Source organism: Saccopteryx leptura, chromosome 2 (assembly GCF_036850995.1).
Source record: "Saccopteryx leptura isolate mSacLep1 chromosome 2, mSacLep1_pri_phased_curated, whole genome shotgun sequence".
Lineage (NCBI taxonomy): Eukaryota > Metazoa > Chordata > Mammalia > Chiroptera > Emballonuridae > Saccopteryx > Saccopteryx leptura.
The window spans coordinates 270,792,132-270,805,769 of NC_089504.1; the positions used below are offsets into that span (position 1 = coordinate 270,792,132).

The window sequence follows — 13,638 nt, forward strand, 5'->3', positions numbered from 1 at the left end:
TGGTTATATGGGGTGGCTCATTTTGTGAAGTGGTGTCAACGTGGGCACTTTTCTGTGTGTATGTTATACTTTGAAACAAAACATCAAAGAACAGAAGCAGGACCTGACCTCAGAGCAAAGGATAGGTTTTTAAAAAATACTAATTTAGCTTTATGAAAGTTTTATGAAAAATTTATGCTATTTGTTCTTATTTTTCTAATTTCTCCTTGGACAGGAGTAAATTGCAAAATGGCAGGGCCCTGGGGGCTATGACAGTGTCAGTGGGAAAGATACAATGAGGAGCGGAACTGGGACACTCAGAGCAAGTGTCCCTAGATAACCAGGTGGCAGCTGCTCCTGAGTCTCAAAAGTTACCCAGCACAACTTACCCACATTCTGTCGGTTATAAGCAAGTCCTAAGGCCAGCCCAGATTTAGACAGGGTCAGCATCAGCTGAAGCCTTGGGAAGCAAGCCGGCTTTCCAGGCCGGTGCCTCCCAGCCGCTCCTTGCTGCTGCTGCACCCTCTAGTTCACACACCGGCTGTATCACGTGCACGCGTGTGCATATCTAGAGAGATGCTTCCTGATGTTTTGCAGACCGTGGCACATGTAGAGAATGACCACACTGGGCTGGCACACCGAGGTACCCAATGGGGCTCCTTACAGTCCGACTGGCCCGGTGCTCCAGGGGCCCCCAGGATGTGGGTAACAATACCGTGACACCCCTGTGGGAAACATCTACTTAGAGAGTGTGTGGGAAGACAGGGCCTCCATGACACATTTCAAGTTCTTTCAGCTGGCAAAGGGGAAGCGTCTGGCTTCCCTTGTCCTTTTGCTCCAGGGGCTCCAGCTCTGCATACCCTGCAGCCCTGGGTCACTGGCCCCATCGTCAGGTCCTGCCAGGGCCTCCTCTCTCTTTCCAGCCTCCTTTCCCACCGCACCCTGCCCCCTTCACCCCACCTTCTCCCCAGGCGTATCACACACTGGGCCTCCTGCACTTGTCTGTTGTCTGTGAGCATCATCCAAGCCCCTAATCTCCCAAACCCTCTCTTTCTCTGTCATGCCAGTCCTTTTGCCAGGGGTGCTCAGCCTGTCTTTCCTCTCTCAGACCTCCCCTCCTCTGTGAACACTGCCCAAGGCCACTGTCACACTTTAATTTGCATTACCGGTGTGTATATGTGTGTGTGTGTATATGTGTGTGTGTGTGTGTGTGTGTGTGTGTGTGTGTGAACATCTTTGTGGTCCCTGATTTCCTATCTTGCTCATAGTAGGTGCTCAACAGTTTCTTAGATAACTTCCAGGGTGCAGAGGGACTCCATCCCTCTTCTTGGGGGTCACTCATTGTCCCTTAAATCGAAATTCCTCACCTCCCAGGGGACCTGTCTTGTAGGCCATTCCATACTCTGCCACTCCACTTCCAGGGGCCTGGAGCCATGCCGCCTGGATGAGACACACCCTCCTTACCCAGTCCCCCTCACATCCCTCAGGTAAATCCTCTGGGATGAACATTAAGCTAATTGTGGTGTGACAAAGGGGCAGGGTGTGACAAAGGGACAGGCCACTCAGCCTCAGTCCAGGCTCCCCCCATTCAAGCGCCAACGTGCAGTACCCAGACTTGGCCACAAGGGGCTCTAGCCGGCGACTTCACCCAGCAGAGGAGGGCTGGGTGAGAATTCGTCCAGCCAGATGAACCAGGAACCTCTCAGGGGGTGTTTCCTCTCCGAGACCTCCAAGTGTGGGGTCCCCATAGCCCCCTTGACTGGCTTCTCTTGGTGTTTTACCCCTTAGCCACATAGGAGATACTGTTTTATATCTTAACACATTCCTCTTTGCTTTCCTATGAGCCTTTCTTCTTGACACCACCTTTATTGACCAACAGTCACCGCAGGGGAAGACACCTCCACTTCGACATTTCCACCTCCTTTAGAGGAGCGCTGAGCCTAAACCATGTTTTTCAGGATGTGGGATGGAAAATGCTCCCCTTCCATCTCTTCAACATCTCTCGACTCTGCCCCTTTCTGTCTCCCCACTCAGATTTGGGGCTCTCCTTCTCTGACCAGGATTAGTGCAGTGACCTCCTGGGAGATACCTGTCCCCAGACAACGCCCTGCCCATGAACTTTCCACCGTGGGGCTGGAGCGATCTGACTCCCATCAGGTGCTGGCCTTCAGTGGCTCCCCAAACCCCCGACATGCCTACAGCCCTCCAGACCCCCGTGATCCATGGCCCGGCTCTCCAGCCTCATGGCTGCTTCTCCCCCTGCCCTCCAACCAGCAACACCGGAATACTTGCAATTGCTCAACACGCCTTGATGTTTCAAGCCTTGGTACTTTGCACACGTTCTTTTCCATGACCTGATGCTCTCCTGACCCCTCCCTTGCACCTCCTGCAGCTTTCCCCTTACTTCCCACACTCCCTCCACCCGCTGGAGCCCTGCTCGTCCTTCAGCCTGCCAATTCCTCTGTGACACCTTCCCTCACCCACAACTCCTTCCCTTGTCCCCGAACCCCTCCTCTGAATGGATCCTGTTCCCTGAACATGAGCCTGTCCCTGATCTGTTCCTGGGAGTCGTGATAATGACTCACCTCTGTCCTGCTTCTCCACCATCTCTGGACCTCCGTGTGGGACCCAGGGCAGGCGCGTAGTAGGTGCTGCATTGAAGCCGTTGCCCTGGAGTTGCTCTCTCTCTGCACCAGCACCTCCTGCCTTGAGCAAGTCCTTTAAGTGCTCTAACTCCCATTTGCTGGTTTGCAAAATGAAGAGCTGTGAGTATCAGAAAGGGCACGTGGGTTAAAAAATATAAACTGCTAAGTGCTATGCACGTTTTCTTTGCATTTTTTTTCTTCCAGATTAGTGTTTACCTGCACCTGTCTGTGTGGCAATCATAAAATGAAAAGGAATGTGATGTGATTTTTTTTTTTTGTCGTTTTCCCACCTTGAGTCCAGGGAAAAGCTGGTCAAGAGTAAACCATTAATTAAGCCTCCCTGCAGCCCCCAGTCTTCTCTGAAGCTCTGGGTTAATGATTCTGAGGTTTTCATCACAGGGCCAGTTTGCATTTAATCTCTGGCATGTTCACTTCTTTCTTAAGAATAGTTTGACTCAGTGCAATAATTCCCCGTCCTGGAGTCAGGCATTTGTTCTGCCAGAGGAAAAGGGGATGTGTGTAGGCCTCCACAGTGAGCCCCCAGGCCCACCGTTCCCTCTACCAACAGAAGAGACCTCCCCAGCCCCCGACCCCCATGATGAGGTCTATGAAAGCCACACACTGTGAAGGTCCAAGCAAGAAGGATGCTGTGACCTTACTCATAATCTCCTTTGTGTAAAGTTTATTTGTTTTCAGAACCCAGAAGAAGAAAGTTCTTGAAGATGTCGATAGAGAAACCATTGTGAGACTGGCTTTCTGAGTTTGATTAGCGGCTGGGGAGGACTGGGCCGCAGACAGGGGCAGCCCCAGTCAGGGTGGGCAGGCGGTGGTCTGTTTGTGGCTGCAGCACAGGTCATGCTGGAGGCTGGGGACAGAGCCTGGAGCCAGACACAGCTCAAGGGGGGTCTGGGTGCTGTTGTGATAAGGCCACTGGGAGCTCACTGGAGGGGAGCCAGCTCCCCAGCAAGCGCACGTCTCCCTCCATCCACTAAATTTGGTGCTCCTCTCTGCAGAGCTTTGGACCATGCTGGTAAGTATGTCGACATCTCGGGGTTTTGTGCTGGCCCACTCTCCTTAGACCCATGTGCTCTGCCTCTGCCCTGTACCTGACACAGGGCTGTGCGTGAAGAAGTGGGCAGAAGCAAAGCAAAGGTTCCACTGTTAGACAGTAGCAACTTACCTTCTCTGAGCCTCAGTGTTCTCGCCTGTGAAATAGGGATATCCTTCTTTCTCTTCCTAATAACCAGAGAAGCGTCCTAGAATAGCTGTAGTTTAAAGAGACCAGACCTTTCAGACATACTACTTTTGTGTATACATTAGAGTGAAAATATAGGAAAAGGCATTGGTTACGGTATCTCTAAGGCAATAATTTCATCACAACCACTATGATGATTGTATCTCTGATTTCAGAATATTAAAATGTGTGTGGGTGGGGAATACAACGCCTGTGTACCCACCACCTTGCTTAATAGAACACTTCCCAACAACCCTGAAAGCCTTGTGCTCACCAACTTGATCTCAACTTTCCACCCTAGAGAAAACTATTAAGCTGAATTTTGTGTTTACTGTTCTATTTTTGTCTGGCTTTAGCCAACATGTGCCCTATGAAGTGTGTGGTTTGCTCTTGTTCTTGAACTGTTTTCTACGTGGAATTACATCCTACTCTGTGACTTGTTCTAAAAAAAGTTATGAGAAGTGTATGCTATTATTCTACAGTATTATCAATTCTTTTGTTGGAAATGTGGGCGGTTTTCAGTGTCTTGCTATTAAATTATTTTTACTAGAAATATTCTTACAGCTGTTCCTGAGAATATGTATTTCTCCAAGGTATAGACCCAAGTCTAGACGAGAAGCCCCCCTCCCCCCCCGTTCTTGTTGCTACAAATGCTGATGCACCCCTCTCCCCTCTCCTGAATAGCTGAGGAAGTGTGAGCCCTGTTCTTGCTCTGTCTGTGGACGTCTAGAGAGGCGGGGGGAACTGTGTGTAGAAAGGATAGGGAGATGGTGGAGGTGGAGCTTCCCAGGTCACAGTCTGACTTTCCGCCATGGCCCTGGGGAACAGGCCAGAAAGGAACAGAGGCGGTGAGGTGAGGTGGGGTGAGGTGGCGCTGCTCCTGACTGGACCCTGGGGGCTCAGGCTGCAGCCCAGTTGAATCACAGAATCCACTGTGAAGTCACTACTAGACCATGGGACATAAAAAATTCAGACAGGAAGCAGCACTGTCTAGATTGTATTCAGCTTGTATCGATCTTTATTTAAACTGCAGTGAGGAAAGCTGAAATAGGCTCTTTGGGAATCTCCCTGGAGCCCGGGTCCCCTTTGCAGCTTCCAGTTCTCGGTTCAAAGGTCCTTGTCTCCATGGTCTCAAGTGTCTCACCATCCACCACCACCGGCCCCTGGCCGCTCTCTCCTATCTCTGTGATGGCCTCCATGCTGTTCCTCTCCATTGTCTCAGTCACATTGTCCAGTGGTGAGGCCACTGTTTTCGTAGTCAGATTGGCTTTGACGTTCCTGAAGAAAGTGCCGATCCTGCTTAGTCTCTTGGGTGCGGGACCTGAGCTACTGGTAGACAAGCTCCTCCTCCCTGACTTGTGAGAGGTCCCGGAGTCCTTGGGGACGGGCCTGCTGCTCCTTGGGCTGTGGCAGTCTTTCTCCTTTTTGTCATCTCTCTGCCTGGCTGCGGACCAGCCAGGTGGTTTTTGGGCTATCTTGTCACCCCCGGGCTTGTGTTGGCTTTCAGTTCCCCTGTGATGGTGGGGACTCCTGAGAGCCTCCTCCCTTTCCTTTCTCTGCCCCTCATCCCTTTTGCTCTTGCGGGCCTTGGCCCTGGCCGGGGACACTTGTTGCTGCCTCCCGGACTGTTCCCTCACACAGTCTTCACTGGGCAAGGTTGAGACAAGAGGTCCCGCAGCAGGGTCGTTAGCTGATTCTCCAATAGTCTCGCCGGGAGGCTCTGCTTTTGCTGTTGCAGCAATCATGCCGGCCTCCGCCGAGAGGCTAGTGTTGGAAGGACACCCTGCAGACTTGTTTGCGGCACCTGCCCGGGCCATTTTAATGCTCTTGGGGGACATGTCGGCAGCACCCACAATTGCTAGGCTGGTTTTGCTTCCTCCTGGATCCCTGGTGGCTGCCTCTGCTATGGCTGTGCTCTGTTGTTCAGGGACAGCAGGCTCGGTTATGGCCACGCTCAGAGCGACTGCTGTGGCACTGGCTGCCGCCCCTGCTGCCGCTCCTGGCACTTTGTCAAGCTCTACAGGTTCTGTGTTCTGGGTAGCTACAGGTTCTGTGTTCTGGGTAGCTACAGGTTCTGTGTTCTGGGTAGCTACAGGTTCTGTGTTCTGGGTAGCTACATCAGGCATGGCAGTGACTCCGTCGGAGTCGTACTGGATTCCCTCCCCCCCAGAAAAAGCTGCAGCGGTAGCCCCAGCCACCTCAGTGACCACGTGGAGGCTTCTTATGCTGACCTGGTCTTCATCCTTACTCCCTTGGAAGTTGGCCTCTGCCAGATCCCCCCTGTCATCCTCCCCTAACACAGGCATGCATATCATGTCCCCGGCAGGAGTGGTGTAGGTGGCGCTGTGACTGCTCGCTGGTGTCCACAGGAGGTGAATGAGCCTCAGCCAGTAGGCAAAGAGGTTTTCCGGAGCATCTGAAGGGGGACACAGCTGCAGGTAGCACGAGCGGCCAGTGGCAAACTTCAGGCGCAGCTGTTGTTTCTTACGATCATGAATGGAGATCTGCACGAACTTCAAGGGAAGGAGCCTCGTGAGCTCTACGGTCTTTGCAGCCTTGCGGTTCCCCCCCTTGGTGACTTTGCTGTGCCCTGCATTCTCTCCGTGGCCGGGGGCCGGGCGGGCCAGCAGCATGACATCTGGCAGTGGGAGGCTGGGGCTGGTGGCGGCGATGCCCACGGTCACCAGGCGGACGTGGTTGTGTACATCGACCACTTCTCCCCGTTTTGTGATCTGGATAAAGTCGCTCTCAAATACAGGTGTATATTTGAAGATGTCATACTCTCCCTTGTACAGTTGTCGCTGCAGTTTCCCCATGGTGGAATTAAACGTGCCCGTGTTGGAGCCAGTCTGGGCCTTGTGACATGGCAACGGGGACTGGTGGTGCATGGCTTTGTTTGATCACAACAAGCAGTGCTGGCAGGAAGGGGGAGCAGTGGCCTCCGGAGTGGTATACAGGCTCTATGGCAGGTCTCTCAACCCAACTCCACCCCACCCCACAGGGCCCTGCTTTGTCTCCCCGCCTCCCAGAGGCAGGGCTGAGGGTGGGGATGCTAGAGGGGCCAGGACCCCAGCCTGAACCTCTTCAAGAACGCAGAGATGTGCAGTGGGCTTCCCCTCTGCCTCACTTCACCTCCACCTTTGATTTTTTTATTTCCCCAAGAGGCTGTGAACTCCTCTCTCGGCCTAAACCCCCTGTGTGGCCATATATATCCTCTGCTGTCCTTTGTGACCTGTCACTGTCACATCCCCCTTTGTTTCTATCCCTCAGCCCCCCTCAGGGCAGGGCCACCATCATTTCCCCAAATACCCATTGCCCCAACAGAGGACAGGCCCACCTTGCCAGGGGTTCAGGTGGGTTCAAAAATAAAATTGGGCAAAATCTGTAGGAATGTGAGATGATGGGGTAAATTTGAATCATTGAGATCAAGGTTTAATTTCATCAAATAACCCAGAATTGGTAGTGTTGATCCCTAGTCCATCCTTTTATAAAATCTCAGTTAATGTTGATGATAGTGACCTTCAATAATAGCCTTAAAAGTATGCGTCCCCTTGCAGCCATGTTATGTTCTTCACACAGGATTTTATGAATTCGTTGAGTTTGGTGCTGTTTCTACCATCCCTGTTTTACAAGTGAAAATATTGAGGTTTATCACTTGCCTAAATTCACACAACTAATGGAGTTGGGTGGAGGCAGTCTTTTTTTTTTTTAAGATTTATAAGAAGCAATGCTCTTTTTTTAAAAAAAATTTATTTATTCATTTTTATTAGAGAGAGAGGAGAGAGAGAGAGAGGAAGAGATAGAGAGAACAGGGGGAGCAGTAGGAAGCATCAACTCCCATATGTTCCTTGACCAGGCAAGCCTGGGTTTTTGAACCGGCGACCTCAGCATTCCAGGTCAACACTTTATCCACTGCACCAGCACAAGTCAGGCTGGAGGCAGTTTTTGAATGCAGGTCTGGCTGATTCTAAAGCCTTTGCTCTGAACCACTAAGTAGTTGACTTCACAAAGAAAGTTTGGGCCGACCGTTTATTTTCAAACTGGACTGATTTAACTATCTCCAAGAAGATCTGTTTTGTACATTTTTAGAAGTTGCATAATTAATTCTGTGTGTGTGTGTGTGTGTGTGTAGTGTACGTTATAGAGAAAATTCAAGACAGTTAGTTGGCTAAGTTGCCAGTTAAATTATCCAGGGGGCTACCTCAGTTCTTCCGTTTTACCTGTGCAAACAGCCTGTGTAAGTAAGCTTCAACTTCAGGCGCTTGCCGAAGGCCCTCCTGCAGCGCCTCCGTACCAGCCAGACGTGGTTTGGAAGCGCTGGTACCCACGGGGCGTGTGTACCATTAGACTTACTGCCTTTTTGCCGACCCCACAGAGCTAATTACAGAATAAGTGATTTCTAAATTGTTACTTGAAACTTCTGAAAAAGACCCCTGTTTCCAACCCTCTTATCTCTCTTAGAGATTCATTGAGGATAAAGGTATCTTTCTGTTAAAATACACCTGTCTGTCAGTAGATGGATGGATAAACAAAATTCAGTCTAGCTAGACAGTGTTTTATTATTCACCCGCAGAAAGGAATTAGATATTGGTACATGCTACAGCATGGATGAACCTCGAAAACATTTTTTTTTAAGTTAAAGAAGCCATATATGAAAGGCCACATATTGTATGGCTCCATTTGTATGACATATCCAGGAGAGACAAATCCGTAGAGACGGATATTAGGTTATTGGTTGCCTAGGGCTGGCAGAAGGGGAGAATGCAGAACGACTGCTGAATAGCTACAGGATTTCCTTTGGAGGTGATGAAAAATCCTGGAACTAATGGAGATGGTTGCACAATATTGTGAATATAATAAATGCCCCTGAATTGTCCACTCTGTAATGGTTACGATGTAAATTTTATGTGTATTTTAATCACATATACACACATACACACACACAGCTGCTCAGAAACCCGATAGTTAAAAAATATAGGTTTCAGCTTTAGAAAGATCAACTGTGTGACCTTGACCAAACTACTCAGCTCTCTACTTCCTCATCTGTAAAATGGGAACACTAACAGTTGCTGGGAGGGTTAAACGAGAGAATGCATATACAGTTGGTGCTCGACTTACGACCACAATAGGTTATGGCACTGGTCGTAAGTTGAGTAGGCTATATGTACAGTACTGTGAAATGATGTTATAAAAATCTTTAAGTCATATATAATCATAATTTTCTCCATTTCGTGGATGGGCTCGCTTCATTGCTCTGTTATAACTGTTGATTGCATGGGTGCAGAACCTTTCACAGCTTCACGAATTCTTTATCTTTCAAAATCGTCGACACAGTTGAGTGTGATAACTTCGTATCATGTGCGATCACATTCACTTTCTTTCTTCCTTTGTACTGCTTAATTACCTTCGTTTTTGTGTCGAGATGGATGGCCTTTCTTTCCTTCTTGGCAGGCTGAGGCGTAGACAAAGACAATTTCCTCTTGGTAGACATCTTGGGAGGGGTTTGATGAAAAATATCCAAGACACAAAACACAAATTGCTGTACCGAGTCTGGGATAACAGTTGAAATGGTGCACGTGGAGATGGTAGTGCTGCCGGAAGCTGGTCCGCACTGTCATACGCCCAGCTGGGCAATGCTTGCGCTGCCAGATGTGGAGCAGTTGTGGCTAGTGATTATGGTCGTAAAGTCGAATGGTCGTAAATTGCATAGGTCGTAAGTCGATCAATACCTGTAATGTGCCTGACCTGTGGTGGCGCAGTGGATAAAGCATCGACCTGGAAATGCTGAGGTCGCTGGTTCGAAACCCTGGGCTTGCCTGGTCAAGGCACATATGGGAGTTGATGCTTCCAGCTCCTCCCCTCTCCTCTTTCTCCCTCTCTGTCTCTCTCTCTCTCTCCTTCTCTCTCTCCCTCTCTCTCTCCTCTCTAAAAATGAATAAATAAATTAAAAAAAAATACCTGTAATGCAGGGGTCCCCAAACTTTTTACACAGGGGGCCAGTTCACTGTCCCTCAGACCGTTGGAGGGCCGGACTATAAAAAAAACTATGAACAAATCCCTATGCACACTGCACATATCTTATTTTAAAGTAAAAAAACAAAACGGGAACAAATACAATATTTAAAATGAAGAACAAGTAAATTTAAATCAACAAACTGACCAGTATTTCAACGGGAACTATGGGCCTGCTTTTGGCTAATGAGATGGTCAATGTGCTCCTCTCACTGACCACCAATGAAAGAGGTGCCCCTTCCGGAAGTGCAGCGGGGGCCGGATAAATGGCCTCAGGGGGCCGCATGTGACCCGCAGGCAGGCCGTAGTTTGGGGACCCCTGCTGTAACATGTTGAGCATATTGTCTTATTAATGTTAGCTCTTATTGGCATTAGTTCTCAACTGTCCCTTTAAGCCTCAGTGTGAATTCCTTCCTGAGGCAGACTTGATTAAACAAAGAGAAGCTTCTGGAGTTAGAGCCACCATGAGAAGACAGAAGGATGCTCAGTGGGCAAGCCTGGCCCCCTGTGAGGTCTTACCTCAGGCAGATCCATGACAACCCTGTTCAAGCCTCAGAGGAACTCCTTGAACACAACCGAATCCTGTGGGTTGGGGAAGCTCGGAGAAAGCTCAGTTTGGGTTTGGGTTTCAGGCGTTTGTAATTAAAAGCCCATAAGCAGAAAAGAAATTAAGATAAAGATAAAAAATAGCCTTTTAGCTCTTGGCAGAAAGTGAAAGTTTCAATTCTAGAACCTGTGTCCTGGGCCAGAACCAATTAAAGCTCTTTCCTCCAAAACAGGTGTCAGGCCAGATCTCAGGGAAAAGCCCAGGGACAGGAGGAGGGCAGGAGAGAGGAGGAAGGAGGGGCTTCCTGGGCCTGTCAGTGTGATGTCACTACAGAGGCAGCCCAGGGAAAAGACCTTGTCATTCTGGCAGAGGTCCCATCCAAGTTGATTCTCCTGGCCCCGCCCCCCAACCATCCTTCTCCATCAAATGTGAAATGACATGAGCCAAATGACTTGATGGTAAATACGTAGTCATCCTTTTTAGTTTTTTTATTAAAGTATCAAGACATAAACTCGGCTACAGAAAACAAAACTATTTTTAATGCATTTGTTAAAAGAACTTAGTTTCATTAACCATATACAGCACATTTCTCAGGTCAGTTTTTCCTGCCATAGCCACCAACCCCTTCCTCCCTCTCTGACCCATTCATTGTCCATGATAGCTAAGGCATGATCTTTAGTTTTCTAACAGCTGATTGGTGGCACCTTTACTTGTAACTTGAGGGTAAATGCATGGAATTTTTCCCCCCTCCACCAGGATAAGGAAAAGATGATCACCTACAAGAAGGGCGAATGGCACGTCCACCAGCTGGCTCTTTAGATTAGGAACTACCCCTGATGTGCAATTAAAGCAGCAAGAGTAGGACATCTGTGTCACAAGTGATCGTTTAAAGAACCATACATGAGGTCCAGGGAGCAGGTGCTATTCCTGTGCGTGAAGCCATCATCTCTGAAGAGCAGCACTGGTAGCAGCGTAGCCAATTTTTATTTCTAGCCTGTGAGTGTTACATATACACACAGGTCAAGAGCAAGGGAGGTGGTTCAGTTACCGACCTAGGGAATCCCATGTCCTAGAGATCCCAGAATCAGGTGGTTGAATGATCACACCTATCCCATCTCAAATTATTCTCCCTTTCCTCTTCTTCATCTTCCCCTCATTTTTTCCTGATCTTTGAAATGCATAATTATAACAATGAGACACACATTCGGGCATTAGAATGAATGTAATTCAAGGGAATACTTGGAGAGAGGTTCTGTGGCAGAATGGAAGATGTCCATGGCTCAGGTTGAACAACAGGTGTACGTTTTAGGCTTTTGTACATTCAGAGAAAATGGGAGTTGAGGTATTTAACAACCCAGATTTTATATCAAAATTCTGTCTTAACATTAGACAATTCATGTCAGGGATATACTTGGTGCTTGTGTTCCAGGATTTGTCAATGAGAAATTGAGCATCAGATGCCACAGTTAGACTGAGGAACGGGATTGAAAGTCAACCATCCCAGCTAGTGGCACCCCAAAGAACAAAGGGACCCTTGGAAAATACTTAAGACTAATCTCCTTCCCACCATGAAGCAGAAAGGGGCGGAAGAATGACTCGATTTCAACAACCAACCAGATTTAAAAGAACAGAAACCAACACAACAATGAAGTTTATCGTATCTTGGTTTCAATATTTATTATATTGACAGGTTAGGAATTCTAGGATAAATAAGTAATATTTTCCTTTTACAGAAAATTGTAACGATACTGTTGAGTAGGATTAAACACTCTGAGGATTTCACAGAAACATCAGAATTTAAACAGACCCGAGTCCTTGTGGCCAGTGTGAATGACCTCACAGCTGGAAATGCTCTGGGCCAGATTTCTACAAACATCTGCATGACAAAAACAATGCCATTAACATCCACTAATGCTAAAGCTAGGCATCACCTAGCTTCAAATATGCCTCCACTGAATGTGGTTTCCAACTGCAAGAAAAGGAAAATGGAATATTCTTTGGCTCTCTTCAGGCCTAGAAGTAACTTCTGACCTAAGTCACTGAGCAGAGCCCTGACTCTTTGGAAGGTGGACTTTCTGCTTTCTTCCTGTGACAGAGACCTGCAGTCATGCCCATGAATTTTGTGTTAATGCCTGGGTGCCAAGGGAAAGTTGGCACAAAACTGCACTACTGGCCAGCAAAATTCTGTTCTCCTGGGGCTGACAAGCTCTTCCGGCCACCTGAACATTTTGTAAGACACTACACATGGTGATAGCCTCTCCAACGCTCACAAACCAGAGCTGAGGAAAGTCACGAAAAAGTCACACCAGTGTTGTCAGAACAAACATCAGGAGAGCACAATGCCTAGTTATGAAACAAACGTCTTGCACACAGTAATTCCTGTACATAACAGCATGTTTGCTAGAAGCACAACCCTGGCCATTGCACGACTCTCCTAAATGCCATCCTCACTCCATGTCCCTTACAAGTGACCATGGCAGTGGAAGTGGAGGAGGTGGCCCCACCCCACCTACCCAGGACACTTCTTCTGCATGGATCCTAATGGTGGGAGTTCTGTTTTTTTGTAGTCCAGATGAAAGGCGGGCAGGACCCTAACCAGGGACCATCTGGAGAATCCAAGAATGGCTGATATATTAAGGCCTAAATCCTGGAGTTGAGGCAAAAAATGCCCTTGCTCTGGTCCAAAGTCCACTCTCGGGCAGACTGGAGAGGCCCAGCCGGGTCACTGAGCCCTCCCGCCTCCATGGTTCTTTGCTGCTGGGATTTGAGAGGTGCACAGGAAGTCAGGTTTCCAATGACTGCAGGGTTTTAGATGTAGAAGGAGGATTCGATGAGGAGTTCCCAGTTGCCCCCATAACCACAGCTGCTTAGCTCTGCAATGTTCCTTCTTTTATCTGTTGGATAAAAAGGTTTCTCTCATCTTCTGGAGTCCGCCCGTTCTGAGCCCGCACAATACATGTGGGCCGATGAAGGTTGAGCATGTATATCAAATGCTGCTTTTCATTCTTGAGCTCCTCGATTTGGGCCTTCAGTTCAGCATTCACACTCTCCAGCTTCTCTGACTCCTGGGGGTCAAACAACAGAGTTGTTAGGAATGGAGCCAAGGTCCAGCAAGGGGGGGATGGCCAGGGAGTGGCCCCTGGGTGGCAGGGGTAGCACCTGGGACATGTGAGGGCTCATCAAGCTGGAAATGGCCTGCAGAGGCAAAGCCAGTGGCTCCC

At 48.7% G+C, this 13,638-nt stretch overlaps 2 protein-coding genes across 5 annotated transcripts in view; both read right to left on the reverse strand.

The window, feature by feature from the left end:
• Positions 1-4,880: 4,880 nt before the first annotated feature.
• On the reverse strand, positions 4,881-6,746 carry GARIN4 (golgi associated RAB2 interactor family member 4). The gene is made up of 2 exons (XM_066363931.1): positions 5,952-6,746; positions 4,881-5,873 (listed from the first exon to the last, which is right to left on the reverse strand). Exons 1-2 carry the CDS (start codon positions 6,744-6,746, stop codon positions 4,881-4,883), a joined length of 1,788 nt encoding a protein of 595 aa, XP_066220028.1.
• Positions 6,747-12,038: 5,292 nt separating this feature from the next.
• The window catches only part of ATF3 (activating transcription factor 3), a 54,865-nt gene continuing 53,265 nt past the window's right edge, over positions 12,039-13,638 (reverse strand). For 3 of the 4 annotated variants that reach the window (XM_066361795.1, XM_066361794.1, XM_066361797.1), the window contains exon 4: positions 12,039-13,482. In XM_066361795.1, coding sequence (XP_066217892.1) covers positions 13,285-13,482 — 198 coding nt within the window. In that variant the 3' untranslated portion in view covers positions 12,039-13,284. The remainder of the gene's footprint in view (positions 13,483-13,638) is intronic. The other variant, XM_066361793.1, reaches the window with a different exon arrangement.

What these genes read in the sequence shown, in the direction of transcription:
- GARIN4 (XM_066363931.1), bottom strand. Translation starts at nt 6,746, where the DNA reads ATGCACCACCAGTCCCCGTTGCCATGTCACAAGGCCCAGACTGGCTCC. An exon ending in CTACCCAGAACACAGAACCT is followed by an intron (nt 5,874 to 5,951) that starts GTAGCTACCCAG and finishes GAACCTGTAGAG; the next exon opens with CTTGACAAAGTGCCAGGAGC.